Source organism: Vanellus vanellus, assembly GCF_965231255.1.
Source record: "Vanellus vanellus genome assembly, chromosome: 5".
Classification (NCBI taxonomy): Eukaryota; Metazoa; Chordata; class Aves; order Charadriiformes; family Charadriidae; genus Vanellus; species Vanellus vanellus.
The window spans coordinates 71490765-71509198 of NC_138910.1; the positions used below are offsets into that span (position 1 = coordinate 71490765).

Here is an 18434-nt window from a genome sequence, read left to right on the forward strand (position 1 = left end):
TGGACTCGCTCCAGCAGTTCCCTGTCCCTCTTGAACTGGGGAGCCCAAAACTGGACACAGTATTCCAGTTGTGGCCTCACCAGTGCAGAGTGGAGGGGGAGAATGACCTCCCTCGACCTACTGGCCACACTCTTCCCTATGCAGCCCAGGATTCCATTGGCCTTTTTGGCAACAAGGGCACATTGCTGGGCCATGGATAATTTACTGTCTACCACAACCCCCAGATCCTTCTCCTCTGAGCTACTTCCCAGCAGGTCCGCCCCTAACCTGTACTGGTGCCTAGCATTCTTCCTCCCCAGGTGCAGGACCTTGCACTTGCTTTTGTTGAACCTCATTAGGCTCTTCTCTGCCCAGCTCTCTAGTCTGTCCAGGTCACGCTGGATGGCAGCACGGCCCTCTGGGGTGTCAGCCACCCCACCCAGTTTGGTATCATCAGCAAACTTGCTGAGGATACACTCTGTCCCCTCATCCAGGTCATTAATGAATATATTAAACAAAATTGGACCAAGTATTGACCCCCGGGGGACACCACTGGTTACAGGCCTCCAACTAGACTCTGTGCCGCTGATCACGACCCTCTGAGTCCTGTCCCGCAGCCAACTCTCAATCCACCTCGCTGTCACCTCATCTAGCCCATACTTCCTCAGCTTCCTAATGAGGATGTCATGGGAGACAGTGTCAAAAGCCTTGCTAAAGTCAAGGTAGATGACATCCACGACTTTCCCCTCATCCAGCCAACCAGTTATAACATCATAGAAAGCTATCAGATTGGTCAAGCATGGTTTACCCTTGGTAAATCCAAGTTTATCTGCCATTTTATGTGATTTCTGTTAAGAAAAGCTAAAGATCAAGCGTTTGTTGTGTTTCAAAGGGTTAACTTCATTTCCTTTCGGTCTAAAGTCATTGGTAGTTTTGTTTACAGTCTTATAATCAAATGATAATTTTTTTCCCATTCCATATGTGCAGATCTGCTGTTGAGATTGAGGGAAAATTTGTTCTCAGGCAAACTTCACGTAAGTGCTTCTTAATTTTGCTGTGCATTGGTGTGCTTATCTCATTTGTGGTAGGAAGTGAGAAGATTCCAGATGGTTCATGGAGACAAAAATATTGATGCCAAAAGGTTGGAACTTTTACTGTCACAAACAAAAAAGAAAAGTATTTAACTTTTTTTCTTGCTGCAAATAATGATCTTCCTCAGTGATGATAACACCAGATTAGAATGTGTCTTGGTCTTTCTTTGTCAGGTATATGAACAAATAGTGTTCTAGATCTTAGTGGACCATTGTGCCTTGTTAGATTTTATTTTGGCACTAATCTCTGTCTAACTACACATGGTTCCACTACTACGACTGTTCAGGTGATAGTTGCGATATATAAAAGCATCCTGGGCAAAAAAGTAGTGTGGTTAAAGAGGATTCCTGTAGTGTTTTTTGGTTTCATGCTTTTCTTTCTGTGCAGTGTGCACTATTCAAGTGAGCTTCATAAATTAAGACCAAGTCTTAAGATTGTATTACACATCTGTAAGTAGTCATTGAATGTCTAACTGGAAAAGCCTCTTAAACTCACCTGAGCGGTTCCCTGACAAAGTTCAGTTCATGAGTTACCTTTTTCTTTTCTTTGTAGGCAGCTTCATTTGAAACAAGCCTTGGAACAGCAGTTGGGTGTGGATTTCTCTCTTCTAGCACCCTTAGCCTTGGGACAATTTTTTAAGGGCTATATCTTGTACTGGACCAACAGACTTTTATTTGAGACTATACTTCAAACTTAATGACTCTTAACATTTTTCTTTGGGAAGGGCTTTTTTCAAAAGAAGATTAGAACTCTGTGCTATTAGTTAATAAGTCATTTTAATACAGCATGCACATTTTAATACACTATATTATTGTTCACTTGCCATACTTTGTGTTTTGAGCCTGTATTTTAATGTCAAATATATTTTATTTGTGCCTTAGACATAGAAAATTCTACATTGTTTTGGGTTGAGAATCAAATATTAATACAGATAACTTCTTGTTTTTTGAAATGTGACCCAGAGATTCCTGTCTGTAATGTATAAAATGAGGTGAAACTCTTTTCCAAGTCCTATTGCTATGAAGCAATTGTTTATGTAAATTGAATGAACTTTTAACGTGTCTTGTTCATCTCTCTCCCTAGACAAACACTAGTTTATACTCCCAATAAAAATGACTTGATTGTAACTTTGTTTATAGGCATTAAACAGAATTTACACAGGTATAAGTAGGTATTTTATGTTGTTTTGATCTTTCCCTGATAATAAGACAATGAGGCAACATTTGTAATGTGAACAAAAATAAATATAGTTGGAGATCAACTTATTTGCACTCATTGGAAAAAAAAAAATTAGAGTCAATGTTGTAGGGAATCAAGGCACCCTGCAGAATGTTCTGGTAATTCTCCTTTTTATAGCCAATATGAAATCGTAGGTCTTTTTACATGCGCAGCTTAAGATACAGCTGTGTTTTTGCTGCTTGCCTGGTTCTTTAAGCAGTTCCCATTTAAGTCTTTCTTACAGCATAATTGTAATAAAAGGTGTTAAATTCAGTGTTTTCTCCATAATAAATATCTGAATAAATCTGTAAGAAAATGGCAAACGAGAAAAGTATTGGCTTGTTGATACCATGGATTATGGTCTTTAGCAAATCTAAACATACATCTCTGTTTGGCTGTATAAAATCTAATAGGCAAGAATATAGAAGATAAATGAGTATTCGATAATGCATAGGGAGCTAAAGAGAACTTGCAGTAATACTAGTCAGTAATGTTGGGACACATCATGTGCTTGGCACATCTTCTGAGTTTAATGGAAGAAAATCGTCAGAGAGAAGGTGTTATTGATGTCTTATAACACCAAATCTTATCACAAATCACATTTTTTGGTCATAATTCTTTTAATCCTTACGGCAGACAGGATTCTAATGTACAGATGATGAATTATTGAGTTGTTCATGTTTGTTTTTTATCTGGCCAGGAGTTAATTTCCCTGCTCTATAGGACCTTTTAATGTTTGAAATACTCATGCCAGAATACCAATGATAAAGGAATGATGTGGCCTTTAACGTGCAGTGTCTTTGTTCAGGCTAGTTTTGTTATTAGCGTAACCAGCGAGTATGTAGTGGGGTTTTGAGTCTTGATATATTGATAGTGGCTTCTTTGAGGTTCTGTAAAGTGTGATACAGACTTTAGTGAAGGCTCTGTTGCTCTTTCTTCCCTAGATGAAATTCTTTTGGCTTTAGGCATTTACAAGCTGAATTCAGGAACTACGTTACAGAATCACAGAATCACAGAATCACAGAATTATCAGAGTTGGAAGGGACCTCTAGAGATCATCTAGTCCAACTCTCCTGCTAAAGCAGGATTGCCTAGAGCACATTACTCAGGACTGCATCCAGGCGGGTCTTGAAAATCTCCAGGGAAGGGGACTCCACAACCTCCCTGGGCAGCCTGTTCCAGTGCTCTGTCACCCTCACCGTAAAGAACTGTTTCCGTGTATTTGAACGGAACTTCCTGTGTTCTAACTTGTGCCCATTGCCCCTCGTCCTGTCACTTGGAACCACTGAAAAGAGCCTGGCTCCATCCTTCTTCAACCCACCCTTTAGATACTTGTATGCCATAATAAGGTCTCCCCTCAGCCTTCTCTTCTCCAGGCTAAAGAGTCCCAGCTCTCTCAGCCTTTCCTCATAAGGGAGGTGCTCCAAGCCCTTAATCATCTTAGTTGCCCTTCGCTGGACTCGCTCCAGCAGTTCCCTGTCCCTCTTGAACTGGGGAGCCCAAAACTGGACACAGTATTCCAGTTGTGGCCTCACCAGTGCCGAGTAGAGGGGGAGAATGACCTCCCTCGACCTACTGGCCACACTCTTCCCTATGCAGCCTAGGATTCCATTGGCCTTTTTGGCAACAAGGGCACATTGCTGGGCCATGGATAATTTACTGTCTACCACAACCCCCAGATCCTTCTCCTCCAAGCTATCTCCCAGCAGGTCAGCCCCTAACCTGTACTGGTGCCTAGCATTCTTCCTCCCCAGGTGCAGGACCTTGCACTTGCTTTTGTTGAACCTCATTAGGTTCTTCTCTGCCCAGCTCTCCAGCCTGTCCAGGTCACGCTGGATGGCAGCACAGCCCTCTGGGGTGTCAGCCACCCCACCCAGTTTGGTATCATCAGCAAACTTGCTGAGGATACACTCTGTCCCCTCATCCAGGTCATTAATGAATATATTAAACAAAATAGGACCAAGTATTGACCCCTGGGGGACACCACTGGTTACAGGCCTCCAACTAGACTCTGTGCCGCTGATCACGACCCTCTGAGTCCTGTCCCGCAGCCAACTCTCAATCCACCTCACTGTCACCTCATCTAGCCCATACTTCCTCAGCTTCCTAATGAGGATGTCGTGGGAGACAGTGTCAAAAGCCTTGCTAAAGTCAAGGTAGATGACATCCACGACTTTCCCCTCATCCAGCCAAACCCTTTTGTCTCTTAGTTGGGAGATTCTGAAGTAGGGTCAAATAGTTTGCTTGTGAAGCAACATTAAAGCTTCTAATTCATTAGTTGTAATCGAACATACCTTGGGGTTGTTTTCCTGAAGAGTTAACAAGAAAAAAAAAATCTTCCCATTGGCAGAACAAGATAAGGAGGGTGTATCTCACAGTACAGGTTTCTGTCTTTCATTCTTTTTTTCATGTTTGTTTTTAACTGAGGGATTTTTTTCTTTTTACAGAAGGATTTAAATTTATTTTGTAACTTTTCTGTAATGTGTATTATAACTGCAGATGAGTGTACAGAGGAAGCTTTAGGTATTCAGAAGTTTAAATGTGTGCATGTTATACTGTATAACTATTGAAAATATCACTGTGGCAATAATGCTTAGCTTTCCAGTAACTTTGAATGCTTACCATTGACACTAAATTAAGTTTATATATTTACCTTTGTGGGAATGTTGGGATTTATTGAAAAATTCTTCAAATAAATCTATTACAGAGAAAAATATTGTAAAACTTTTGTCTTTAAAATACTGACACTTTTGTATAATGTAACGTATTCTGTAAAGCTTTTCGCTCTTGTTGATGTAGTAAACCAATATATTATAGCCTCTAAGAGGCTATGTTGATTTAATGTAATTTTCCTTGATTCTCCTGTCTCCGACATTTTTCAAGCTTCTGACAGCAAGTACATGAGTTAAGCAGATACAGTTAAGAAGAATCTTATTTGCAGGTTCTTATTCAGCCTACAATTTTGGTCACATTTGGGCTCATCTCAGCTTCCTGGTAAACTGCTGGCCCTCTTTCCTTGATATGTCATGTCCAGGCTAGAAAGTTCAGGGAAATTTCAGTGCTAACTACTAAAGCGTAAACAATATGATTCCATTGTGTTAATTGCTACTTATATGGATAGATATTTGTTTTACGATCTGTTTTCTAGGCCTTTAATTTTCTTTTTCAGGGTATTTTAAAGTATATTAGAGCAGACCTAATGACAGGATCAGCTTTATCTTTTGTGGAGGGTATGTACACACATTATATAAATGTGATGAGGAAAGGCTGGGAAGGAAAAGAATGCTTCTCAGATATGTGCACACAATCCTGACACAACAGGCTTTTATCTTTTAAAGGACAAACAGTACTGTATTAAAAAATAGAAAATGTAGCTTTCAATGTTGTCTATTTTTATTGCTTAAAAAAAAAACTTCAGAAAGTGTCAAGTTATCCTTGAGTTGCATTACTCATTGGTTATCTTCTTTACAAAATAGGGTAATATTCGTGTATTCTTATTAGTCTTCTATTCTTGTATATTAGTGTGTTCTTTGCCAATTTATTGTATTTAAATTTCTGTTCTTTTCTTCCTTCCAACAGTTTGCTAGAATTCACTTCCAGATGACCTTAGGTGATTGTGCTCATTAGGCTGGGGGGAAAAAAAAAAGGTTTCTCACTTTTCTTATTCATGGATTACCTGTACATATGAAACTTTTTTGTAGATTCCCCCTCCCTCCCCCCCCCCCCCCCCCCCCCCAGCTAATAGTTTAAACATGTTTTGACCTGCAGATTTGAATATTTGTTAGTCACAGTTGAGTATTTTTGCTTGTTGTAGACATCTCTAGGGAATACATATTTTTGAGTTAGTTATAACACAACTACATGTAAGGAAGTGCTCCTTTGTATGATCTGTTACATCTTAAACGTTAGGCCATAAAGACATGTCTTAAGAAGGTTTTTTCGTAATATTCATCTGTTGCTGTTATAGTGGTCTCACTGTGAGGTATTTCATCTGGCAGTTCAAGGAAGTACTTTGACATGCATCCACACTTTCAGTATTGACCCGCCATTTGTAGATTAAGGATCTGTGCCATGTTACTCTCTTGCAGCACCATTAAATGAACATTAAAAAAAAAAAAAAAAAGATGCTGAATATCATTGCAGTGGTATATGTGCTTGTTCTTTTATTTCTTGCTTGGGAGATTTTCCCTGTGCAATGGAATGGAAAAGATGACTGAGAAGATTCCTTGTAGCTGTATTTTGAAATTACCAGCTCAGGATTTTAATGTGGGATATTAGTATAATCTTACACATCAGGAAGCACATTTGGTTCTTGTCTTTTGTCTGTAGCTATTGTTGCAATCTGTCTGGTTCTCTGTCTTGCTGAGTGTAATAACCCCTATATAAGATTTCAGGCAAGAGAAACAAACTTTTATGTATTTCCAGTGCCACAACTATTTTAACCGTTTTTCTCTGCAAGTATGGTAAGTGACCAAGCTGAAAAATGCAGAGCCTGTCACTATTCAAGAAAAGCCTTTGCCATTCTTCTTCATATCCGACCGTTTCAAGTTATGTGAGCAAATTTTTGTATGCCTTTGAAGGCACTGATAACAATAACCATTGCCGAACAAATCAAGATTTTGTGTGATGCTTTTATCTTCAGTCCTAAGCTTTGCAGGATTCAGCTGGCTGTTTGAACCTGAATTTTAGCTTGTGGCAAAAACCACAAGGCCAAAGTAAATTAAGAAGTTTTTTTCTATCACCTTTGAAAAGAAATTAGTGGAGAGAGTCTCAGTCCTTTTCACACTGTGTGAGCAAAGTGTTTCTGTTACGTGCTTACTAATGCTTTCATTTCTAAAGCTGCAAGAATTTTCTCTTTTCAAAAGTGGAAGTCGAGTCCTTAAAATTAGGACAGTCTGTGCTACATAATCTAGTGTTCAACCGCTTGCTCTGGTGATCTAATTTACTATTTTGAAAGCATGTAAGCAAAATTTTCCTCTACCACTGCAAAGAATTATCTTTATCCATTGATTTGGAATGTTTCATAAGATTTTTCTGTCCTTTGTATGTATTTCATCTTGCTTTGGGACAAGGACAAGGAAAGATCTCTTCCTGTGTTGTTTTTTTTTTTTTTCCTTCCTTGTTTAAAGGTGATAACATAAACCACTGCTATTTCCATGTAGTTTGTCTATGAACTGCAATACTAAAGCTGGGTTTTGATGGATCAGTGAAATAAATTACTGTCTTATGAAAGACAACTCTATTGTCAAGTTAAAACTTTACTTCTTCATTGTTTTGCTGACACAATATAGGCATAACTCTTTGAAAATGAAATTTAAACTGGTCATGTTGTACTTAACCTATTATGTTTTAAAAAATGCTGTCTCGGAACAGTGCACTGGATTTTTTTTTTTTTTTTTTTAATATTTGAAAAGTGAGTTTAACAGTATACAAACCTGCAGAGTGTGATTGTGGTCCCTTTCTTCAAAAGACTACAACAGCTATGTAGTCTTCTGAATATTGCCAAAGTGTTTAATGTGCTTAACAGAAAAAGGGATTATGAAGAATTTTCCATATGGAATATGTACTAAGCCTATCTCCTGTAGAAGACAGGATAGATTCTTTGGGGAGCATGGGAAGCTGTTACCTTTCCACTGTTTCTTTCACATCTTTGTGGGACAAGTTCTGGTGGGGAGGAGTTGCTTAAGATGGGATGGCTGCTGAAGTGCATATTGAATGATGTATTGAGAAGCAGCATGTACCATTAGATTGACCTGAAAGGTGTATGTAGGCAGGATGCCGCAACTGAGCAGATATTGTGGTAGAAGTAGGTGCGCCCTTCAGTGTTGGTGCTCCACATGCTCCTTCAGTTGAGGTATTTCTGATTTAGATATTGTCAGATCTAAAAAGCTTGTGTACTGTAACTCAAGAAGAAATATTAAGAATTTGTAATTAGCTGTACTGATAAAAGACTGCGTAGAGGGGAAGGGGGAAAGTAGGGAACTGGGCATGTTCTTTGGTTGGTAGACATATGTAAATGTCTATATATTGGGTGGAAAAAAGAGATGTAAAATACAGAAGTTGTTTGTAACACTACTTAGAGTACTTTTGTTTCTAACTCCACTGCTTTTCTTTACTTTGGTGCCCCGAATGAATGTCTCTCTCTTTTTTTTTTTTTTTTTTAAGATGCAGTTCACTGAGAAAGATGGGTGAGATGTATATATGTGTGTTGGAGGAGAGGTGAATGTGCACTTGAGGGGAAGAAAATCAAACCATACCCAAAAAAACCAAACCCACCAACAAACAACCCCAAAACCTTGAACAAAGAAAGAAGTCCCGGATAGAACACTTTTCTTCATGTTAATCTTGAAATTTTAACTGCTGATGGGTATTCTTATTAATACAGTAATCTCAGAATTGTTTTTGTACAGTATTGCTCTGTGAAATCTTTCACAGGCAAAAGAATACCTTGGTTTTCTCCCTCAAATGAAGAGAAAGTCCTATTTCTCGCATGTGCTGATTCTTTTTTTGTTCCTTTTGTTGATTTGGTTGTTAAATTATTTGTTTACTTGGAGTAATTACTAGATTTATTGGATGTTTGTTAGTGAGGTAAGGTGTACATTTCAAGCTAAGGATGTAGCAGTAAACCATCCTCAAGACGTGTGAGAAGTTGGTGAAAGGGAAGTAGCAGTAAAGAAGCAGCCAAGGAAATTTGATGTAGCCTTATCCCTGTTCCCTGGCACTCTTTCCCACATTTTCTTTTCTGGTATTTGTGCTGGGTTGGAGGAACAGGACTTAAAGGGGGCGCCCCAAAGCAGCATTTTAAGTAGTGAGTGTATTCACTTTCTGTCTTGGGTACAGATGTATTTGGGCAGGGATGGGCAGCAGCCAGGTGGGCAGGCTACCATTTCTACTGGCACGGGCTTCTGTGTGTCTTCTGCCTGCCCTCTTCTTCCCCCTGCCCCAGCTCAGCTGAACGTGGTGGAAGAGCGACTATGGTTGCTGCATCAGCCTGACAAGCAGGACTGTGCTTCCCCTGCCTAAAGGAACCTACATGCACTGGTGAAGGCAAGACAATCACGGCAATAGCCTGTGCAGGGTGAGAGTGGGGGAAAAAAAATGGCTTTTTTAGGGATTTATGTAAGCAGGCAGTACATGGACTGTGGGGATGACCAGTAGCATCTTGTGCATGGATCCTTCCAACAGAGTTAGGGCTAGTTTCATGGAAGTAGCTAGATATTGAAGAATGCTGGGAACATTTGTTGGAATTGAAGCATAAAGAGTGTGAGAGGGTAGGCTTTTTAACTAATTTGCTTGTAACCTGGAGCGCCCATGGCTTTTTTTGAGGTATGGTAGTTTCTGAGTGTCACAGTTGGGAAGAACATGACAGATTTTAGATTTTACAGGCATTTAGGACAGGCCATATTAAAAGTGTGCATGTACATTTCTGTATGTCTACTTAGACATGTATACACATGTAACCACTTTCTGCCATCCCACATAGCAACAGCAAAGACTTTCTGCCCTTGGCCTCTGCAGCTTTCAGGCATGGTAATGTTCAGAGGACTGCTAATGTTGCAGCTTAAAATTACTTCGCTTACTCCTAAGTACAGACAGAAAGTGTGGTAGATGTCTTTTCTCTCCAAATGACAGAAAAAGAGAAGTATAGGCTCCTGGAAATGAAGGTCTTCAGCACCTTTGTGGAAAAGGTCAGAAGCAAATGAAAATGTGAGGTTCTTTGCTCCAAGGTGTGTATGAGGAACATTAAGGTTAAAGCAGTTTTCAGCTCAAGCAGTTTTTGCTACCCCAGGTCACTTGCTTTTGTGCCTCTCCCCACTCTTGCGCCAACACAACTGTCTGCAGCTATGTGATCAACTGGATAAGTGAACTGACCTACTTTAAGTTACCCAAGTCTCTCTCTGCACTGTCTAAACCAGATGAAGAGACTGAGTGTCTGACCATAACCAGAGGAAGCAATTGTATCAGAGCAGTACCTCTCAATTTGTGAAAGGTGCACCACTGAAGCAGATGCAGAGCAAAGCTTTCCTGTCCCTCAAACAAATAACAAAGTTATTTACTTTTATGAGGTGCCAAAAGATTTCATGATTAAAAGGAGATGGGGTCTAAGAAACGTAGAGAATGAGGTGACTCGGAGCTAAGTGAGGATTCTATTTCAAGTCCAAAATCAGTTTTTCTTAATGTAAAACCACTTTATTCGTGTCCTTCCTTTCCACCCCTCCTCCCCACAAAAAAATCAACCACCAAAACCCACCACCAAACCTCCAAACAAACCCCATGATTTAAAACTATGTTAAACCATGTAGTGATGTATCATGCAGGGAAATTGTTCCTTTCAGTTTATTTTCTGTCTCAGATGAGATTTTATGAGGATAAGCATGGCTTGAAATGCTGTATAACTAATGAGAGGCATTTGAAATAAAATGGATCAATCCATTAAGACATGGAATGTGTTGCGCTACTGCAGAGAAGGGAGAACTTAACTGAGTTCATCTATATAGGCTAAAATGAAAAGTGTCATATTATCTTCAAATCCATGTATGGTGGCTATGCTCGGAATTGTTCTTTGGGTGTGAAATGAGAGTTTGACACCTCCAGAACAATTAAATGCATGAGGAAAGCACTGTGGTTGTGCTTGCCACTATTCTACCTACTGCTGTTTTGATGGAAAGTTTGCTGTATGCTGTGAAAGGAATTTACATGTGTGGGAGTGTTTCTGACAAATACAGGTCTAATTTTGTTTATAGTAATAACAAAGACATTACACAAAGGATGATCTCTATCCTAATTATTATTTAGTGATATGTATGGTCTTGTAGTAGAGCTGTAACTTACAATAGGAGTTTTGGGTTGCAATTAGGCATTGCAACAGTTTCTTCATAGGTATATTACTCACAGATTGGATGGAATAAATATTCAAGAAATTCAGAGAAAATACTCTTTGCTTTAGCAGGAAATAGCTTGAACCAAAGCTGAGCCTCATTTTTTAGTAGCATCTCTTCCTACATATTGTAAGAGCAAATAACTGCTGTAGCATAATTGACTTTTTCTGACTATTATTAATGATAATGCATATAGCAATAGTGTTCAAGGACCATATTTAATTGGGATCTTGTGATGTGCTTTCGATGCAGATATGTGACACAGAAGAGGTGGATTTACAATTGTAAGCATTATTTTTTGGGGGGTAGGAGAGGGGGAGGGTGTTTTGTTTTCTTTTAAACAGTCTCATTTATGCTTTGGAGATTGTATGTTTCAGAAAACAGATACTTAGCTATCATTAACAAACTTCTGCTTGTTTTTCTTTCTCCAGGAGATGATAACAGAGTCCACTCCGTTGCGTTGCAGGAAGCTCAGCAATCCTGACATCTTTTCATCTGCTGGGAAAACCAAGCTCCATCGTCAGCTAAGTCAAGATGACTGCAAGCTACGAAGAGGTAGTTTGGCAAGTTCTTTGTCAGGTATGCCATTTTGTCAAGACCATATGACAATTCATTAGTATGAAAGGTGCAGTATTACTTGTTGTCATAACAGTTGTAATAAAAGATACTGATACATTGTTTCTTTAAAACTAGAGGTGACCTCTTTGGGAGGACACACAAAATTTTATGTAAGAGAAAGATGCAAAAAGAAATATTAGTAGAAAAGAGTGAAAAAGAGAAACTGGATTTGGAGTGAAATTCTATATATTGCCCAGAGTGAAAAGTTAGAAGCTAAGTTTTAATGTGCAAAGTTAAATGAAGGGAGCAGTGGAACTTTAGGCTACACAGTGATGCATTCCTACCTCTTCTACTTTTAAGGTCAGCACTGACTGTAAGCTCGCCTACTTTGCCATATTGTTTCTTACTGGGAAGCTGACTTTTATATCAGGTTTAAATTTATTATTTAGTTTCTCTTTGGCTTCTAAAGCACTATAGGCGTTTGTGATTCAAAGTAAAAATCTTGCTTACTAAGAAGTTTTCTCAGTTTGTATAAAGCCTGGTTCTTTTCTTGCAAACAGTCTTCAGCCCTGTCTGACATTAATTTGTCAACTGTAGAACCATGGAGTGAGCATAGTCTAGTAAATAGCCAAAAAGTGGAGGACCAAGCTCAGTAGTCTTCTTTTTCAAAGACTTCGTATGTGGGCTAGGGGATGGTCTCACAGTTGTTTAAAACTGGTATCAAAGTCTGTGATGCTGGCATTAGAACATGCAGAGCTGCACAGTCTAGAATGACGCAGCTGATCTGCCTGAATACCACTGTTGTTCTGTAGGGTTAACTTGCAACCCATTTCCTCCCTAATTAGGCTGACCGTTTGCCTATTTGCATGTTAGTGCAAGAACAGAAAGGTTGGAAACTCTGGTGGGAAGGGAAGAGGGTGAAACCACCCATTTTAGCAGCAGTATGGGCTTGACTTTTACATGATTGTGAAAATACATCCAGTCCTGGTCCCTCCATCCTTTGTCAGGGGAAGATAAATATTTAATATTTGAGATGCTAGGTGTAATAGAATTAAAAAAGCAGTGAAGTATGCACCTTTTATTTTGGCTTGGCCTTGTCTTAATATTTTATTTGTAATGAGTGGCTTGTTTCTGAAAAATGGAAACTTTTGTAATGTTTTGCACTCGTAAGTTTGTTCTCAAGCGCAGGTTAATCGCTAGAGGAGAACAGAAGTTTATTAACTACACAGCTGTTGGCTGATTACAATGGCTGAAGATAGTACTGTAGTTTGTTTGGGTTTTTTCCCTTTTTAATTTTTTTTTCTTGAGTAGAACTAAGCAAAGAAAAGTAGATAGGAGGAAGCAGGAAAACTGGAGAAGTTCTGTTTCTTTTTTAAAAATAATTTTTCTGTTTGGAGATAACATTCTTGTAAATTTTAAGTTCTGAAATGATAATGTTCTCCAGAACTCGTTGCTTCATCTTAATGACTTTTCAGTGTGCTATAGTCAGAAAGGGGAAAAGAGCCCCTACAAGATCAGTTTCACCCAATTAGATAAAGAAAATGTAAATGTTTAGATATATATTCTGAATGTGGGTGTTTGGAATGTATGTAGGACTTGAGGCATGTCAGGGAAAGGCTTTAGCTTCAAGCTCCATCCCCAAAATAATTCCACCTTATTTTTGCAACAGAATCAAATAAGTTTAAAGAGTGTAGATGATTGTGCATGCAAACTGGTTGGCTTAGATTTGACTCTTGATGCAATTCTGTCATCTCGGATTCAGATTTTGTGGAAGTAAAAGGAGATATTGATAACTTTATCTTATGGAGATTTAAATAATGTTATTCTTGCTCTCAAACACTGGAATTTTGAACTGTTGGATAATGATATGGTTTGATTTGCTATTATAGGGTATCTTTGTTAGTGCTTTGCTGAGAGAAATACCGCAATGTACATTTCTATAGTTTTAGGTCTTTGCAGACAAGAGGAGTCATTGTACTTATGCATAGTCTTGAAAATGAGCAAACCATGAAAATCATGTCCACAGCTGTAAGCAGCTTGAGTGGGACGGGGAAAAAGGTACTAATATGCTGTGTCTCTGTTTGCTAGCCAAAGTTGAGCCTTCTCATCTCTCATACACTTTTACTCATTCTGGTAATGTGTACTTGCCCCATTGCTCATAACTTTCACAGAAAATTAACATAAACAAGTTAAAAAAAAACAAAACCAACCAACCAAAAAAAAAAACAAAACCAAAACACAACAACAAAACACAACCAAACCCACAAAAAAACCCACTCCCACTCTACGCCCCTCCAGCATCATGGCTAATCACATTATGTGACAGTCGTACAAATATTGTAGCCGCTTTTATGTAATGAATGTAATAATTCACATCTAATTCTAAGGTGAAGTTGAATTTGTAAATTTGCTTGCTGCCTCTAAGAAAAAAGTATTTTTCTATAGTATATGTATTTAAAGATGTAGACTTCTTCCTTCTACTTATTGCAAGAAATGTCGTAGTCCTCTGTGATTCCTTGTTGTATCTGAGCCTGTAGTAATCTGTTGAATGCAACTATTTTCACCATGCTTGGATGGGGGGGTGTATAATTTAGTCTCGCAGTCCTAATTTTAAGGAAAAGAGGTATTATTTACTCCCATTTTGCAGATGGTGGAACTGAAGTACAAAGGTTGACTGACCAAAGTTAGAGAGGAAGTCTTCTGGAAGCTAATAATGGAACCCAGATTTACAGACTCTTTCACTTATGTGCTTTTAACCACGAGACTATCTTCTCTTTTGTGTTTTTTTTTGTTTTTTTTTTGGTTTTTTTTATGAATGACATTGTACATGAAAGGAAACTGTCAAGCTGAATGAAGTCAAAATATCACCTACTTTTGTCTTTGGTTCTCTCGTTGTGGAAATTTACTGCTTGACATTTTTCAAAAAGGAGTGTTATATTGACTAGGAAAAAAAATGTATTGAGCAGGTCCTTTTAAATGATTACTATATTTCCTGCAGTAAAGTACAGTGGTGTGAACTTGTTAAGATAGGAACTACTCTTCTCACTTTGTATACATAGCATAGGAGATTACTGTCTACACTAATCAATTGGATACAAGGGAGACTTGGGAAAGCTACAGAATGTTTTGCTTTTAAGATAATATGATATTGCTGAAGAGTGAAATTTTGTAGACAGAAAATATCCATCCATGGTTCAAAGCAAAACAATGTTTAAACATACACTACATTCTGATCACAGCTGCATGAAATCTACTGCTGAACGTTCCAATGGTAGGAGAAGGTGGGGATGTCTAGATGACTAAGCTATTTAGAACAGGTAATATTTTACAATTATGGATGCATTTTCATAAGAATTTTTAAAATTATACTTAGATTTTGCAACATTAACGTTATCTCTCTATAGGGCCATAAATTGTTTAACTGGCAGCAAATATTGTTTCCTATTAAGCTGTGTGAAGTATAGAAAGGTATAAAGTGATAGAAGTCTGTTTCTACAAGGTTTAGGATTTACCCATTACCTCATAATGTAAACTAGATTTTTTGGAAATACTTAGTTATCAAACATAATGAATTAATAGGTAGTGTGTTCTTACATGTTCTAACCTACCAACACCTTTAAATTGCTGTTTTTATTAAATGCTTTTTTCTCCACATGCAGTATTTGTTTTCAGCATTACCTTTTGAACATGTGAACTTTTTAAAAAACAAGCTGATAGTATTTTTGGTTTGTTTTTAAAGGAAAACAGCTACTTCCCTTATCAAATAGTGTCCACAGTGGAGTGGGACAGACGATATGGCAGCCACCTGGAGATACCTCAAACCTGGTCCGCATGAGAAATCAGTCCCTAGGACAATCTGCTCCTTCACTTACTGCTGGTTTGGTGAGTGAGTCTGGGAATACTCATGATGATTTTGTGCTATAAATAAAAAGTGGTGTGATCTCGTGCTTTAGTTTTTACCTTGCTTTCCCTGCTCCTGCTCAGTGAATGCAGCATTTTGTTCCTGTGGGCCCTTCTTAGGGTACGGAGTAGATTAGGAGGAGAATATATTCATCCTGCTTCTGACAAAAAGCAGGAAAAAACTGCGTGTGAAGAATAATTTCTTTATAGGGAAGTTCCTTCTCAATGCTACTTTAAGCTTCCTGATACCTGAAAGAAAATATCACTGGGACTCTAGGGTGATATGGGCATGGGAACTTGACCACTTAAAACCAGTTTAATTGGGAAACAGCTTTCTGAGTAGCTACCACTGCCTGTTTCCCTAGAGAATAGCTAGGGACATAAAGCTGAAAAGGATAACTGTCCAAGGAACTGAAGAGCTGGAACTGACATCTGCTCTTCTGTGTGGCTTCTGTCAAAGGTTTTGGTAAAGTGAATTTTTGAAGAATGTTGCATCTGTTAAATTAGCATTTTCTAAGAGTATTCTGTATGGGGGGGAAACTCAAACGGCTATAGTCAAGACTGAATTGCAAACCAAAAGGAACATATGGGTTTTTTTGTAGATGTTCCTTATTACCTCTAAATATCTAAAATCACTGAAGTGCAAGGAGAAGAAAAATATGACTGGGAAAAGACAGTTATTTGTGACCTGTCATATATGCAACAGAAATTGTTTCTAAATAGTAGACTAAAAACAAAGCTAGAAGCCTTTTTTGCCAAACTTCTGTAGAGTTGACTGTATAACAAGTTTCACTCAATGAGGATATTTTGGTGTGCACTACTTTATGAGCTGCAAGTAACTGGGTAAGTTTATATTGCATTGCAAGACTGTTAAGAAGCAATGACCCCTGAAGTAAAAGGGTGTACCTTGGATATAGCTCTTAAATTGTTAGCCCTTAGAATTTTTTGGGAATCCTAGACAGTTTGGCACCACCAGGCTATGAAAAGAAACTTTAAAGATTTAAATTAAAAAAGCCACACATTTGTGTTACCACTAGTTTTGATTTCACAATGAAGTATTTGTAGTCTCGGCGTTTTCAGACACGCTACTGTATTGAAATTCTTCTGATTTAATTTAATTGCGTTGTGTCTTATTTTGGTGCCTGTTCAGTGTTTGCCTTAAATTTCTATTCTTAGCAGTGGTTATAATTTAACTATATCAACAGAAAGGGAAAATGCTTACATGAACTTGGCATCTAAGTAGTTATCTGATGGGGATTAGAGAAAGTAGTATGTTAAAATACTGTTCTCTAGAGGCACACAAATGCCTTGAAGCTTCATAGTTTAAGTTAATGAAAATAACTGTGCTTTAAAACAAAGCGTTAGTTCTCAGATATTTAATTTGGAATACTAGCTTGTTGGTTAATGGCTGTGTACAATTCAGCGAGCTGCAGATTCGTTTGCATGTTACAATTCTGCATATCACTAATATGATGTATTTTCAGTTTGTCATGGCAATGTTTGTGCTGTTTATCAAATGTTCTGTTATGAAATGCAATGCCAATAACTCATTTTAAAAGAATTTAAAATTCTCTGGTTTGTAGTTAAAGCAGAGAAATTCAGCTATAAATCCAGTATTTGTCCCTCTGTGATGGTGTTAGGTACTGAAGTATATGGTCATTTTCTGATATCTGTATACTTTACGGTGGGCTGTATGTTAATTACAGTTGCAGTTAATTAAGCCTAGAAATTAATTTTTTTTTTATATGAAGTGGTCTTCTAAAGCAATGACTAAAAAACTGGTCACAAGATGAACACCTAATTAAATGCAGTGAGTCCTGGGATCCTGGAGCTAGTTACATGTTTGCAGCTGTTTTGGTATGCTTGTGGTATTGAAATATGTTTCACAAATTAGAATAGCAAAAGTTCTCTTGCCAGTATAATTAATCTCCTTTGAAGAATAGCTCTATTAAGAGATGAGTAGGTTCAGTAATGCAGAGTGTCATTTTAATACACCAGCCTTGATTGCCAGAGCATTTAATTCTTTTATTGTTTGTTATAATACAATAGACAGATAGCTAGAGAGAAGTGGGAGTGTGGTATGGGAAAGCCAGAATACTCAAAGCTATATGCATTGTTTCTGCTCCCTCTTCTTGGTGCTGTAGGTATCAGTGGATTTTCCTTTGCTAAATTGCTTTGCTGGCATTTGGTAATGTGTTTTTTTTACTTTCTAACCATTACTAATCCTACAGATTGTGTGCTGTCCTTAAATTGCATTCTTTTCAACTTTGAAAGTATTTGCAAAGCAAAAAGATAAATTAACAATAGCAAATCTATAGAAATTAGTTTGCAGCTTCTGAAACAAGACTGATAGCTAGACTACTTATCAGCAACAACTGAAGAACTGGAAATACATCAAATTTTAACATGCTAAACTACGTAAGCACAATTTATTTTGATACATAATCTCTGATCTTGTATGTGTGCGATAGTCTGGATTAATGTGTCTGCACAGCAGTTGCCACTAGATCCTTGACTTGAGCAAGAAGCCAGGGCAGGCTGAGTGCTGTCATCATGCGGTGATAGATGTTGATCTGATCTGTGTACCTTCTAAATATATGTGAGGATTTCAGAGGATGACCTTCAGTTGATCATCTACTCTTAAGACAGATGACTCTGATCCTAGTAGATTGAATTCTGGTGGGGAGCGTCCTATTTAAGACTTTTAAATCCCTAAGATAACCAAGGAAGTAATCGGAGAAAAAAGACATAAAGCATTATTGCGGGCATCTTGGTGGTGTTTTCTGCTCTTGAGACCCCCAAGCTGAG

The 18434-nt window shown here is 38.1% G+C and overlaps 1 protein-coding gene across 1 annotated transcript in view; it reads left to right on the top strand.

The window, feature by feature from the left end:
* The window catches only part of MAST2 (microtubule associated serine/threonine kinase 2), a 201414-nt gene that overhangs the window by 12647 nt on the left and 170333 nt on the right, over nucleotides 1–18434 (top strand). Inside the window, exons 2-3 of the mRNA XM_082483172.1 lie at nucleotides 11600–11747; nucleotides 15466–15608. Coding sequence (XP_082339298.1) covers nucleotides 11600–11747; nucleotides 15466–15608 — 291 coding nt within the window. The remainder of the gene's footprint in view (nucleotides 1–11599; nucleotides 11748–15465; nucleotides 15609–18434) is intronic.